Raw genomic sequence first — 16,063 nt, forward strand, 5'->3', positions numbered from 1 at the left:
TGCACCGTGTCATCGGGCACTCTCTGTTACAAACTTTTTGAATCGTAATAATGTTCCTATCCTACCATGGACTGGTAATTCACCTGATATGAACCCGATAGAAAACTTGTGGATGATAGTCAAAAAGAGAATTGCCGACAGAAAACCAACAACAAAAGTCGCATTGATTGAGGCGCTCATAGAGGTTTGGACGCATGATCCAGAAATACAAGACATGTGTCCAAGACTGATTGATGGAATGCCTAAGAGGGTTGAAAAACTTATTGCAGCTAGAGGAGCATCCACAAAATACTGAACTATGCCCATTTTATGACATTGTGTGCGTGTCTTTAAAGGAAATATTCAAAAAATTTACTTTTTCAACAATGGTCTTAATAATTTTCACACCACTGTATATATATATATATATATACATATATGTATTTATATATATATATAAATATATATATAAATACATATATGTATATATATATATATATATATATATATATATATATATATATATATATATATATATATATATATATATATGTATATATATATATATATACATATATGTATTTATATATATATATATATATATATATATAAATATATATATATATATATAAATATATATATAAATATATATATATAAATATATATGTAAATACATATATGTATATACATATATATACATATATATACATATATATATATATATATATATATATATATATATATATATATATAAATATATATATATATATATATATATATATATGTATATATAAATGTATGTACATATATATATATACATATATACATATATAAACGCGGTAGTGGTGTATTGGTAGAGCGCTTGCCTCATAAGCGAGAAGTTCCAAGTTCGATCCCCACCACTTCCCTGGTAGTACCGCGCTTAACTTGTTTATCCTTGATAAAATTTGAGGATCGTGTTTCGGAGTTATAGAGTTAAGAGAGAGTTGTAACCACAAAAAAGTAGCCTCCTCTACTGTAGTGGCCTTCTCAGCCTTAGAGAGGTGAATAATAAATATATATATAAATATGGATGTGTGTAAATATATATGTATATATATATAATATATATGTTGGTGTATAACTATATATATATATAATATATATGTGTAATATATATTTTATAAATATATATATAATATATATACAACTTTGAATGTGTAATCATGTGATGTGCACTCTGACATGCACACTGAAATAGTCTACTGCCAGTACATACATCGACTATCTTATAGCAAGGGAGTGCTGCTACATTGACTGAGGGTTTGGCATGGGGTAGCAATCTTTTCTTTCATTAATCTTGATTTTTCTTTTTTTTCTGAAAATGCAGTTTAAATTAATGTAACAATAATAGAATAACAATTTGTTACATATATACGCTATGGCAGAGATACATATATACAGTGCCGCATTTTTGGCTACTGCGCCCTTAAGCATATGAATAGTTGTTGCCCTAAAATTTGCAATAGTAGTTAAAACCATACATATTTAAAGTAAAAACTTATTATCAATTGTTTTTTGTTTTTTTTTGTTTTAGGTTTTTAGGTGTCTAAATTAATTTCTTCATCATCCAAATTAGTTTTAATGTTTTCTTAAAGTTTACTTATCACTATGTATAAAGTCCACTAAATCAAAAAATTTCTTTTGAGTATTTATGAGTACTATTTTGCGTCTTTTTTTAGCGCTTATTTTGTAGTTGCTTTTTCTTGCAACTATTTGCACCTTTTTTTTTCTGCCATGTTGTTTTTTTCAAAAAGTTACTTAATTTCAATTAAAAATTGCAGAAAATTTATTTGAAATAAAAAATACAGAAAGTATTTTGTTTTATTACATTGACAATGAAAATTAACATTTAAAGTGAAAACTCACATCATTAAATTCTAATAAATTAAAAAAAAAATTAAAAAAATAAAATTGCAAACTATTTATTTGTCACTTAAATCACTGAATGCAGGATTATTTTACAGATTGTATAAGCCATAGGCAAAATGTTGTAACAGACCCTCTCCCAGGATAAGTAAAATCAAACAACTCTAGACCATGGCCTCATTAGCCTCGTTAGGCAGGAGGAGATAACTATCCAAATCAATAACAAATACCAGATTTTGCAGCATTTTATTACAACTATGCTATTTTAATTTGATTTCTGTACTTAAGTAAATAGAATTTTTATACAGTAAAGATTTATGCAAGTAAAATTAGTTTTTGAAGTATTTTAGGATCCATTAATTACTTGCAGCTTACTACATCTTGCATTTTAGTTAAAAGATTAAAAATGGTTGAGCTAAATTTAATTAAAGCTAATTGTAATACTATGAAAGAAATAATAGAAACCATTGCGTAATACTTTCTATTACGCAATGTACCAACAATTAAGTTATGTAATGTGAGTTTTCCCGCAAATGTTTTTTGCGACACTCGTACTTATCGTTGACTAAAATCTTTATTGTTTATTTTAAACTAATCATACAAATAGCTTTAAAAATTCAAATAAATTCAAAACTAATCCTGATTATGCGGTAAAATTAATTTGCTTTATAAACTTCATCTTTTCTCTCCCAGTAACTTCCAACTCTAATAGTGGTTGCTTGCAGCTTTATTGGAAGTCAAAATACTTAATATATACAGGGCTCGAATTAAGCGTATCGCAATTGCGAATTGCGATTACTTTTTGCACTTTCGCGATTAGTTTTTTCTTAAAATTTGTTTTTTTGCAATCTTTCTTTTTTTCGTGATTATTCTTTTTTTATTTTAGAAGATTGATACTCTATCTGCGAATATTTAGTGTTCTTTTACAGTATAAAACTGCAGTGACTTCTGCAACGATAATTTTTTTTTTTAAAGCGGAGCATAAAGTAAAAGAAAGAAAAATAAAAGATTTAGAAAATCAATTAGCAAAAATGTTCAAATGCAGGAAAAAGTCCGATTGTTTAAGGAAGGGAAAATTTTTAAAAAACAAACGATTAAATACCTATTCGAATCAAGAAATAAAAGATTTTGATTAAAAAAAGAAATAAAAATTAATTGATTGAAAAGTCACTTTCTTAACTCAATTTCTCAAGGGCTTTATTCCGATTTAGCTCATTCATTATGAACAAATTTAATGACATTTTTATAAGTTTATTTTGCGAAGAGTAGTGGAAGGCAATATTGACTCTAAATAGCTATTAAAAAAAACTTTAAAGTTTGTTAGTACACTTGCTAATTTTAAATTAATAGCAATAAATGGATGCAAATATGGACCACAGATGCAGATTATCTACAGTTAAAAAGTGGGAAAAACATTTTAATTGCGTGTTAGAATATGATTTAAATGGAAATGAAGTTATAAGATTAAGATAAAGTTTATGTAAACAACTTGAAAAACGGATAAGTCAAACAAAATTGTTTTCCATCAATCAAACCAGGAACAATATCAATTAAAAAAGATTCACTGGCATCGCACTTAAGCAGTGCGCAACATAAAGAGGCCACGCGAATTTATCAACAAACAACATTAGGTTCGTAATAGTAATAATGTAAATTATAACTGAAGCTACTTTACAACCGCTGAACATAAATGTTATGACATCTTATGCAAAAATGAGACTTATTATATATCTTATTATAAAAAAGTTATAATAAATAATACCCCCTCCCCTCGGGCGGGAGTGGAGGAGGGGTTATGAGTAACAAAAAAATCGCGATTGGATTTTTTTACGTTAATTTGAGCCCTGATATATGTATATATATACATATATATATATACATATATATATATGTATATATATATATGTATATATATATATGTATATATATATACATGTATATATATATATGTATATATATATATGTATATATATATTTATATATATATATGTATATATATACATATATATAAATATATGTGTATATGTATATATATACATATATATGAGCAACAAAAAAATTGCGATTGGATTTTTTTACGTTAATTTGAGCCCTGATATATGTATATATATACATATATATATATATATACATATATATATATATGTATATATATATATGTATATATATATATGTATATATATATATGTATATATATATTTATATATATATATATGTATATATATACATATACACATATATAAATATATATATATACATATATATGTATATATATGTATATATGTATATATATGTATATATGTATATATATGTATATATATGTATATATGTGTATATATATATATATATATATATATATATATATATATATATATATGCGGTAGTGGTGTAGTGGTAAAGCGCTCGCTTTAAAAGCGAGAGGTTCCGAGTTCGATCCCCACCATGTCCCTGGAAGTACCATGCTCAACTTGTTTCTCCGCACAGCGGCCTTGTTCGTCAAGGTTCATTTTTCGGAGTTATAGAGTTGAGAGAGGGTTATAACCACTATTAAGTAGCCTCCTCATCTGTAGTAGCCTTCTCGGCCTTGAGGAGGTGAATAACAACAACAACACCAAAAAATGCATATACACATATATAAATATATATATATATATATATACATATATATGTATATATATATATATATATATATATATATATATATATATATATATATATATATATATATATATGTATATTACGAATCTTTTAATTATACGTTTATTTAGTGTTGGCTAAATGTTTTCAATATTTATTTATAATTAAATATTGTAAATCTTTCATCAAGGCCAAATAAAGGCATATGCCAAACTTTTCATAAAATTATATATATAGTTTGAACATTTTTGATGATTTTGTTTGAATGGTTTAAACGTTTTTTTTTACTAGTTCGTTTATTTTTAAATACTAAAAAAGGGCGTGAGTTTGTTATGTTTTTTAAAAGTTTTAGCAAAAGATAAAAGTGAAACTATTTATTCATCTTTTCAATTTGCTTTAAAAGAGATTTTCTCTTTCTTTCTTTTATATATATATATATATATATATATATATATATATATATATATATATATATATATATATATATATATATATATATATATATATATATATATATATATATATATATATATATATATATATATATATATATATATATATATTCTTGTTTTTAACATTTTTTATTTCTTATTTAAATTCAAATCTTCACTTTTAAAAAAACATAGAAACAATAAAAAATAAAAATAAATGTTTCTTAAAAAAGAAATAAAGTATTGTGTGTAAACATAATTTAAAAAAATACAAAGACATCTTGAATAGATCAATATTTAGTCAAAATTGACTGAAAATCAACAGTTGATTTGGATCAACATTTCAAGCTTTTTAACTTATATGTTGATTAAACGTTAAGAATATTGAATATATATATAATATTAAGTCATTATTCTGTTCAGTAAACATTTAATAAACGTATACATTAAGATAATTAAGGCATACATTACAAACCTATTAATTTACATGTTTACTAAACGCCAACTAAATGTTTATAATATTAACTAACATACTTCAATTTTGTAAACATTTATTAGACTTTTAATAAACATATGCATTAAAAGGATTGAAGCTTACATTTCAAATCTATTAATTATACGTTATTTAGTGTAGGTCAAATGTTTTTGATATTTATTTATAATAGTTAATATTGCAAATCTTTAATTAACCCTTAATAAACATATACATTAAAAGGGTTTAAGTGTTAAACTTTACATAAAACTATACATACATAGTTTGAATATTTTTGATGATTTTGTTTGAATGGTTTAAACGTTTAAATTTGTAATTAAAAAAATGTTAATTTTTTAGTTACTAATCTGAAACTTTTGAAATCTGAATGTTTTGAAATTTGAAAATGTTTATAATTTTTGTAATTTAAAAACACATATTTCTATACATTTTTTAAAAATTCCAAATAAATAATAATAAATAACAATAAATAATAATAAATAATAATAAATAATAATAAATAATAATAAATAATAATAAATAATAATAGGAGTGATTCAAAATGTACATATATCTTAAACACAATATAATAAATTTAGATGTTTAAAAAGACTAAAATGTTTAATAAGCCTATAATAGAAGTCAAAATACATTTAATACATGTCAAAAATATGTTTAAATCTCAATGTTCAATGGTTTGTTCTAAACATTAATATAAATTCAAAACTAAACATTTTGTCTAAATGTTGTTTTGATGTTTTATAAAAGTTCATGTGTTTATTAGGATAAGCATTTTGTTTTATAATTATTAATTATTCAAGTAATGTATAACATTTTTTCAGTAGTTAAAAGATCTTTCTATTCAGTTGTTTTCTTATTCCCCCTCCCTTACTCAAACATACATATAGTTAATGAGACATTTTTTTTTATCAAAGAGATTTTTTGTTATGTGGTTCTCACCATAAATATCTTATACATATTACTGTATACAAAACTGTGACTTAGATCATTGATCATTTTTATAAGCATTTGGAAAAAAAAAATTAGAGACCATATTATGGAGAGATATTTTGGTAAGAGTAGAAGGAAGGAGAATTACTAAAATTATTTTGTAAAACCAAACAATTTTAAACTTTTTGCTCTGTGAAAATAAATTCAAATAATATCAATTATTTCTGATCGAGTAGTAAAAAACACTGTAAATAAAATACTCTATACAAAATTGTTTATGGTAGATTTTTTAATAACCTGAAAGGAGGCTTTGCTAAAAGATATAAAAAAATCAAAATTTAAATGAAAATTTATTAAAAGATTTTTTTTTTCATTTAAACAAACTCACTCCCAACAAAGCTGCAAACAACAACTAATTGTTTGGGAGTTAACAGAAAAAAATAGAGAATTTTAAGAGTAAGAATCAAGAAGCCAGTTGAGACTTAAAAAACTGTATGAGTCAGAAAAACATGAAAACAAGATGGAAATTCAAAACACTAATGTTTGAGGGGGGAAAAAACTGCATATACAGCTTCAACGAGAGGTCTGTAATGAACGATTTAAGATGACATAAAGTAGATGACTCAGTAAGAATGTTACCTTATTAGTATAGGACTATCAACAATGTTGCAAAATTTATTATCAATAAACAAATGACTTTTTTTTGGGTTAAAACTCACCAACCACTGAAAGCCCTAAGCTGTCACAGAAGAGAAATTAGATTTAAGATCAGCTACCTGTTCTGAGCAATAAAAAAGTGATGACTTTTTATCAAGACTGGAATATACAGTTGTGTGATCAGCAATTGTTGAGTTGAGTCGTTTTAGAGGTATGATTAGCAGGAGGATAATATATATAAGGGACAACACATAATAATGTAACACATGATAAAATAAAATCTTGTTATACCTCAGAAGTTACTGGAAATCAAGAAAAATGTTGTTTATCAAAAACAATTTTAATAATGCAATTATAAAAAATGATTTGAAAACTTTAAAAACTTTCACTAATACACCATATGAAGTAAGCTTATTTAGTAGATCAGCGTGCCATACTTTATTGAAAGTCTTTGATATATTAGGATCAATAACCCTTGCCTAACCGCTTTTAACTAATGCGCAATAAAATCTCTATGATTTTATCAAATAATGATGTTATTTGAGAAATAATAATTTTTTAACTTTTAAATTTAGATTGAAAACTTTACCAAGGTCCATTAGTTGCGTATATAATATAGCTTACCTTTTTAGCATTTCTGGTGCGTTTTCCTTCTGGAAAAACTCTAGTTGATGCCAAACTCAATGCTCTATCTAAACGTGAAGTTGAACCTCCTTTGTAAGGTATACTATCAATTTTGCCTTGGAGATCATACAAACTCTGTAGTGGATCATCACTACCAGAAATTGGAAATGAAATATGCAACTCAGCTATATCACTATATGATATCACAGCTACATTAGTATTATTTTGATCAATACTGAGCCATTCAAGCATGGCTTTTGAAAAGTCTTTGCTTTTTTTAAAATTTTCCTGTCCTGTTTTAATTGAGTCATCAAGAACAAGTAGAATGTCAAGCTTATCAGTGCACTCTAAATATCAAAGCATAAAAATTTAAAAAAGAACTTAAATTTTAAAATAACTTAAAAAAAAGTTTCAGTTACTTACTTTTCCCACAATAAGCACATTTCCTTCTGCAACCATCAAAAACACATTCTTGATAACCCGGACAATCAAAATCACTTTCACAAAAATTATATTTTACATCGCAATTGTCCTTAGGAGGTTTCTCACGGCATTTCTTTTTTTTTTCTTTTTCTATTTTTAAATAAAATAACAATTAAAATCAATATATATATATATATATATAATATATATATATATATATATATATATATATATATATATATATATATATATATATATATATATATATATATTATAATTGCTCTGTTCTTTTAAGAATATTGAGCACTCTTTTTGTAGAATACATTTTAAAATTGTTTAAATATATATATATAAAACTTTTCAAAAAATTAATTACTTGAACAAACTTGATAAGCAAGTCTACGAGAAATTTCTTCTTTTTGTAGGTCTTTAACTGAGTTTATCTGAATAAAATTAGACTTTTCAGTACCAGAAACAACTTCTTTCAAAACTTGATTGTATTCTGAGCCAATATTTACAATAATGATCTCAACATTTTCAGAGGATTTTAACTTAAGAGCAGCCTCTTTAATGCTTAACTCTTTTCCTTTAGGATATTTTCCTTTAGTAAAAACAACTAGAGTTCTAGGAGAAGATCTTCTTACTCCGCCATTTATGCTAAATACATCTCTTTGTACAGCATCAAACAACTTGTCCAAATTACTCTCTCCCCCATTTTGGTTTTTTAATAAACCTATATTCTTGATAATTCGGTTTTTATCAAATGATGTGTTGAATGGAAGTGTTAAAACTGTATCACTATATGTAACTAAACTAATATGTGTTTTTGATGAAGTTATTTGGAAATTATCTAAAAAGTCCTTGGTATAGTCTTTCAATTCTGCAAAATCTTTACTTGATTCCACAGTTGTTTCAAACGCAATTGCCAGGTCAATTGGGGTAGCGCATGCTAAAATTTTTTAAAAAGATATTTATTTAAATTAATTTATAAATTTAATTGCTCTAACATTTAATTTAATCAATTTATAAATGCAAACCATAATGATAATTAAAAATAAAGATGACCAAGTAATAAAAAAAGAGAGAGAGAGAAAAGAAATACTCTAATTTTTAGTGCTTGGTTTAATATTAATTCCTTTTATAAATTTTTTAAAAAGCGCAAATCTGCAAATAGTAATTTTAAATTTATCTGTAAATTATTTATTAATTTATTGCAATTTGCGGCAAAAACTTAAGAAAAATAAGAAGATTTAAAGAAAAGAAAAATAGAGTACAGTTAAAAGGAAAAATGTTTTTAATACAACAATTACTATATATTATAATACTATAATTTAAAATAATATAATAAATGCTTTTATTAAAATATTAATAAACTAAAAACTTTAATATATTAATCAACATGTATTAATTTATTAAAATCAAAATGTATTAATCAACATGTATTAATTTATTAAAATCAAAATGTATTAATCAACATGTATTAATTTATTAAAATCAAAATGTATTAATCAACATGTATTAATTTATTAAAATCAAAATGTATTAATCAACGTGTATTAATTTATTAAAATCAAAATGTATTAATCAACAAATTAAATCACAAGTTTTAAACAACAAATTATATTAAACAAAAATATTTAATTCAATAAGTTAAATCACAATTTTTAAACAACAAATTATAGTAATCAACAAATATATTAATCAACAAACTGCAATCAAAATTTTTAATCAACAATTTACATTAATCAACAAACTATAACCACAATTTTTAATCAACAAATTATATTATTCAACAAGTATATTATTCAACAAATTATAATCACAATTTTTAATCAACAAGCTTGGCATTATATAAAAACTGCAAACTCTGTTTTAGTTTGAATAAATTTTTTGCTTACAAAAATTCCAAAAAAGTTTGTTGTAATTCAAATTATTCCATATATAAAGGTAACATTTAAACTTTATATTTTTAAATTTATATTTAAATTTATTATTTAATAAATCATAATAATAAACCTAATTGTTTTTAATTTTTGTTAATTTATGTATAAGTAAAATAAATTGTTATAATAAAAAAATTAAAAACTTTAGCTTAAAAAGTAAAACAATTAAAAGCCTATTTATAAATTCGATTGGTTAAACATTCAAGTGTAGTTTGCATACAGTATTAACCACAATATTAAAAAGAGTAGCATTTTACAATGTTGATTTAAGATATGACTTCTAGAAACATTGACAAATATTCAATACACATTAAAAAAAAATTCTTTATTATTTTTACTGGTTGATAGAAATTCAGCATGGTATTGTCCATATTAATGTGGTTTTGGCTCATTTATATAACACTTTTGTTAATTTAAACTTTAATACAGTAATACATAAAATTTAATAAAAATTAAGCAACAGTGACAGTGGGAGCAAAGGTGAGGATAGAGTATAAAGATATAAGGTATGGGAAGGTATAGGATATCCTCACCACTATATACACCATCATACAAAAAAACTAGACAAAAAAAAATTCAAAACTTACTAATTAATGACTGTTCACAAGACTGAACACAATTTTTTAAACAACACTTTTTTCCAGATGCACAACGAGCATCAGCATCACAAGTGTAATTAATTTTAGCACAACCCTCTGTGACTGAAGGTTCATCACACACACCAGGACGGGCTGAACAAATCATTTCTGAAACTTTCTGAATAAAAATTCCTGTCATAATTTCCTTAAAATGCTTTTGAGGGAAAACATACTTTTGAGAGGGAAGTGAAGATATTGAATACATCTCTTCCAATACAACCTTGTTTGATACAGGAATCGTTATAATTTGAACACCATTTTGTTTGAGAGGTTTCACAGCCTCACTAAGTTTCTCATCACAAGTTTTGCAGTTACTAGCAGTTAACAAAATTACAACTTTAGGAGCATTCTGTCGCGCATAACCTGACATTGTAAAAACCTCTTTATTTATATACTTTAGAGCTTTGTCCATATTTGATATTTGATCTCCTAAATATGGAAGCTTATCTACTTCTAATAAAAATGTTTCTTGAGAAGTTGCTTTAGACATATTAAATATCATCGTTGCATCAGATCCAAAAACAGAAGCTGATATATGTGATCCAGTTTCAGAGATGACAAACTTGTAACCTATTGCTCGAACAAAATTACGAAAAAATTCAAAGTTCTCCTCCCCAACATTCACTGATGAATCAATCGCAAAGTGAATATCAATGGCATTAGTGCAACCTTTAAAATAATAAATTATTGAAAGTAATAACTAAATTAATAATCAAAATAAGCAATTAAGGCTTCAAAAATTATGGAAGTGATATTATTATCAAAAAAGGCTAGTTTCCATTCTTCTAATGGTTTTTCAAACAAGACACGTTTTATATTTTTTGAAATAATAATTTTTAATTTCTATATAAAGTAAAAAAAATGTGTTTTTATTTAAAAATTCAACTACAAAATTTCAATGAATAATTTCAATGAATATACAAAAAAATAATTTTGAATATTTGTAAACAATGATTACTACATATTATTAGCTTTAATTCAAATTTTAAATGTAAAAAATTAAAGCAGGAATACTTTTTGTTGTTCAATTTAAGAATGCTTGATTCTAGAAAGTGATATTAAACTTATCTTTCTAAGAATTAAATATGCACTATTCAATAGTAAACAGATATTTGAAGACAACAATTTGGTATAATGAACACAAATCTAAAAATGTTTTCTCTTAACAAGTAACAAAAAATTTTTAACATTTTCCTTTTTTTAAATTGATAGCCAAACAAAATTTGAAGTAAATAGCTGCTCATAGTTAATTCAATATTCAGATATGTTAAATATGAAAATAATACTGCTGACTATATGTAAATAATATAAGTAGCTTTTTACTGAGCAAAATTTTGGAAATTTTGTTTCTAAAAATCTAAAATGAATGATAAAAAATTAAAGAAGTTAGTTTTCTTTAAAAAGTTTATAAAATTTTATATTTTTCTTTTTGAAATTTTAAACTATAGTCATAAGAATCAACAAACTATAAAAAAAGAAGAACAATAAAGAAATAACAAATAATTTAGCTAAATGTATCAAATGATACTCTTCCTGATTTAATAAAAATAAGAAAACATTTATACTAAGATCTATACCTAATTCCCTGACACTTAAATATAAACAATAAAATCATTTTATGGATCATTAGTAGCATTAGCCATAAATAACCAGCCAATAGCTAACCATTAACAACATTATAAAAAAAATGAGTCAGACAGCCACAACCAATCAGCATTATAATTATTGACAATAATACTGGCTAACTATCATCTAGTCACTTAAGGGACATGCCAATACACAGGTGTATTGTATATATAGGTAAATACAGATGTATATATAAGTCCACTAATGATTTTCTATAATGTTTGTCAGCAAGCAAAACAAATTCATATATCAAACATACCAGGAATTTTTTCAATATTGTACAAGTAAAGAAATTTAAAACAAATTACCTTTGCAAGTTGTTTCTGTAATACTAGCTACAATACTGACTAATTCATCTACATCTGATGATCTAAAAACACTAGCATCATCAGATGCAATATCTAGCAACTCTCCAATATCATAGTCTCTACCAATACCCAGAGAATAAATTTGGACACCAATATCTTTCAAAGGGCGTGAAGCAACATGAAGATCAACAGCATCAGGTGCACTAGTTCCCCTTGTTTGACGTCCATCAGTTAAAACTAATGCAATCTATTTGATTAAATAATACAATATCAATAAATCAGTATTCAAAATATAACTTTAAATCTTATTACACAATTACCATTACAAACTTTTTTAAAAAGTAGAAACCTCTTCAACAGTAGCAACCCCTCAGCTTTGGGGAGGCAAATAAAGTACAATACAATACAAGAATACACAAATTTATAACTTGTTTATTATTGTAAAATAAATAGTAAAAATACAGAAGTTTATAATTCGCTTATAAATAATAGTGGAGTAATATAAAGCAGAAAAATGCATTCCATATGTTTGCCATATGGTTGCGCCATAATGTGCTTCATTCCACTTCCACTGAATATTAAAGAAACATTATTATAATAGAAAATTAAGTTACAATAGAAAATATTAAAAACTAGAACTAGCACAGAGAAACAATTTAAAAAAACTTTTAAAACAAAGGATAAGCCATTAAATATTTTTGTGAAAACTAAAAATCTAATTTATGTAACTATAAAAATAAGAATAATTTCCAATCTTATTATCCACTACTTGGGATAATGATTATTTAATTTACTTCCAATCCTATTATCCACTCCTTGGGATAATGATTATCTAATTTACTTCCAATCCTATTATCCACTCCTTGGGATAATGATTATCTAATTTAGTATACTTGCAGTCTTATTTTGTTACTTAAGTTAATTCTGTAAATGTACTAATAAAAAAAATGAATATATATGAATTTTCATTAACTTCAAAAACAAGCAGATTTTTGGATTTGCATCCAAATGAGCATAAAAGCTTCCTTGTAAATCATTTTTGAATGGAGAACGTAAAAGCTTCATTTGGAGAACGTACTAAAACCAACTATGTAGAATATGTCTAAAAGAAAAGAAAATAACATAGGACCAGAAGTAAAAGTTGGAAGCAATTGCAAAGCAAAAAAGATGTCTATAAATCTGATAAAATGTCTCGAAAAATCAATTGATCAAAAGAATGGTATTCCACAGCATGGTCTTGTAAAATAATTTATTGTATAGCAACTGCACATATAGAAAATCATTAATCAAAAAACTTTCATTATTATAAAAAAACTCAAACACTGAAGAAACTCAAGCTAAAAAGCAGGAGTTAATTAAAATGCCATAGATTAATTTTAATTTTTCTGATGCAATTGCTGCATCAGGCAATGCAAGATTGATGAGAAATTACAGCCAAAATTATTTTTTTGGATTGGACAAAAAAAATCTTTCACCATTACACTGTTCTATTGCACCAAGCAGTCATTGAAGATGCATGTTTCCAAACATCTTGTCAAATTGGAGAAATTCATTAAAAAACATCATATAAATTACAATATTATTTAATGGCCTGATCTTGCTTTGTCTCATTATTCACCTAAAATGCAAGAACTTAAAATCCAAACATATTGAATTTGTGCTGAAAGTGCATAACTCTGTTAATATGACAGAAATAAATTCAATTGAATTGAATTTTTTTGTTCTGAACTTAACAGATTAGTGTATCATAAAAAATGGCAAGCTGAAAATCTAAATCAACTTAAAAACCAAATTTAATATTTATTCAAGAAAATACAGAACATGTACATTGACTAGCTTTCGTAACATTAACTGGAGCAGACAGCATTGTTGGTATAACATAAAAAACATAATTAAACTTAAAATCATTATTTAGACTTTTTTTGAATTAAATTTTTCATTTACTATACAATAATTGATTAACATATTAGTTATTACATGATATTGCCTCAATTTTGTTATTCACCATGTCTTTTTTAAAATACAGTGAAATAATGTTACATATATAAACATAAACATTTTTTTTAATATTTATTGCAATTTATAGTTAAAATTGAATTTTAACAAATAAAACAGCAACTTATAGAAAGAAATTTACAATATGTAGAGTTATAATCAAACAAAATAGAACAAAAAAAGAAATTGTTGATAACTGATTACAAATGAAAATAGAAACAAGTAATTGCAATTAGAAAATAGAAAAGAATTGCAGAGAAAAAGATAATTGCAGAGAAAAAAAAAATTGCAATAAAAAAGTGGTAAGTGCAAACAACAGGTTAGGATTGGAATTATCATGACCACCATGGTAACATGTAATCCAACTTACCATGTCCTGCTACCATGCAAGACTCACTTTCTACACAAAGGCAAGTAAAACTTAACTCTGACTTAAAACAACCCCTGCCTTGGGCTCTTTGTCGACTAAAGGCCTCAATAAAAATGCTCATCATAAGTTGATGTTGATTACTACTGTCTTGTAGAAGACCTCTTAGATAATGCCATGTTGTGAATAGAAGACATCTTGTTAGTACTTTTAGTGTGCACTATCAAGACCACATAAAGTACCCTTTGTTACAACTATTAAAAAGCAGGACTGAAGTAGTGGTATAAATTATTGCTTAGTCACCATGCACTATCATTGATTAAGAAATCTTCTCTAATAACTCAAAACTTGACTGTAATACCTGAAAATATTTAATTAAAAATATTAAACATAAAATACCAAAGTTATTCCCAGATTGTTTTGATCTATCTTTTACAAATATTTGAGGTCTTCAAAGTAAACTTTTTCTCTGTTAAATCTTACCTCTTGCAAAATTAACCAAACCAACTTGCTCTTTATGATATTAATTTAAAATTGGTTGCTTCATCTTTGGATCTCAGTGTTGATCGTTATTGTACTTTGATTCTTAAAAACTTTAAAAGTCACATGCTTGGTCTGTGCCTGATACTTACATCTCAACTCACTTATACTATATTATAATGAACTGATACTTATGCATCAATTCACTTATATTTCTAGTAGTATTTCTAGTTAAATTCACTGAATTAAAGCTGAGGTTTTTTTGTTTTTCTAAATCTCTCATTTAGAAAAGTAACTTTGTGACTCTTTTTCTAAACAATCCTCGTCATTTATTGTCACTCTTTAATTTGTGTCTTATCTCTGAGCTTCTGCTCAGGTTTTTCTTGTTCTTCTTTGGGTGGTTGAGAAATGAAATGACCTCACTAAAGCTCGTACTTCTTAATCGTCACACTCACTTCATCATTACACTCTGGTGAGTGCAATAATGAAGAAATACGAGATATCATCATTACACTCAGGAGTGTGTAATAATGAAGATATACAAGATATTATCATTACACTCTGATGAGTTTACACTTACTACTACCTTAATGCTGATTTATTTGTGATTTTCTTACCGATGGT

General features: G+C 25.1%; 1 protein-coding gene across 1 annotated transcript in view; it reads right to left on the reverse strand.

Annotated features, from left to right (window-relative positions):
- Positions 1-16,063, reverse strand: part of LOC100201106 (collagen alpha-2(I) chain) — a 73,121-nt gene that overhangs the window by 25,731 nt on the left and 31,327 nt on the right. Inside the window, exons 4-8 of the mRNA XM_065810747.1 lie at positions 12,598-12,844; positions 10,613-11,332; positions 8,459-9,031; positions 8,083-8,232; positions 7,660-8,006 (exon numbers count right to left, since the gene is read on the reverse strand). Coding sequence (XP_065666819.1) covers positions 7,660-8,006; positions 8,083-8,232; positions 8,459-9,031; positions 10,613-11,332; positions 12,598-12,844 — 2,037 coding nt within the window. The remainder of the gene's footprint in view (positions 1-7,659; positions 8,007-8,082; positions 8,233-8,458; positions 9,032-10,612; positions 11,333-12,597; positions 12,845-16,063) is intronic.

This window comes from Hydra vulgaris, chromosome 11, assembly GCF_038396675.1.
Source record: "Hydra vulgaris chromosome 11, alternate assembly HydraT2T_AEP".
Classification (NCBI taxonomy): Eukaryota; Metazoa; Cnidaria; class Hydrozoa; order Anthoathecata; family Hydridae; genus Hydra; species Hydra vulgaris.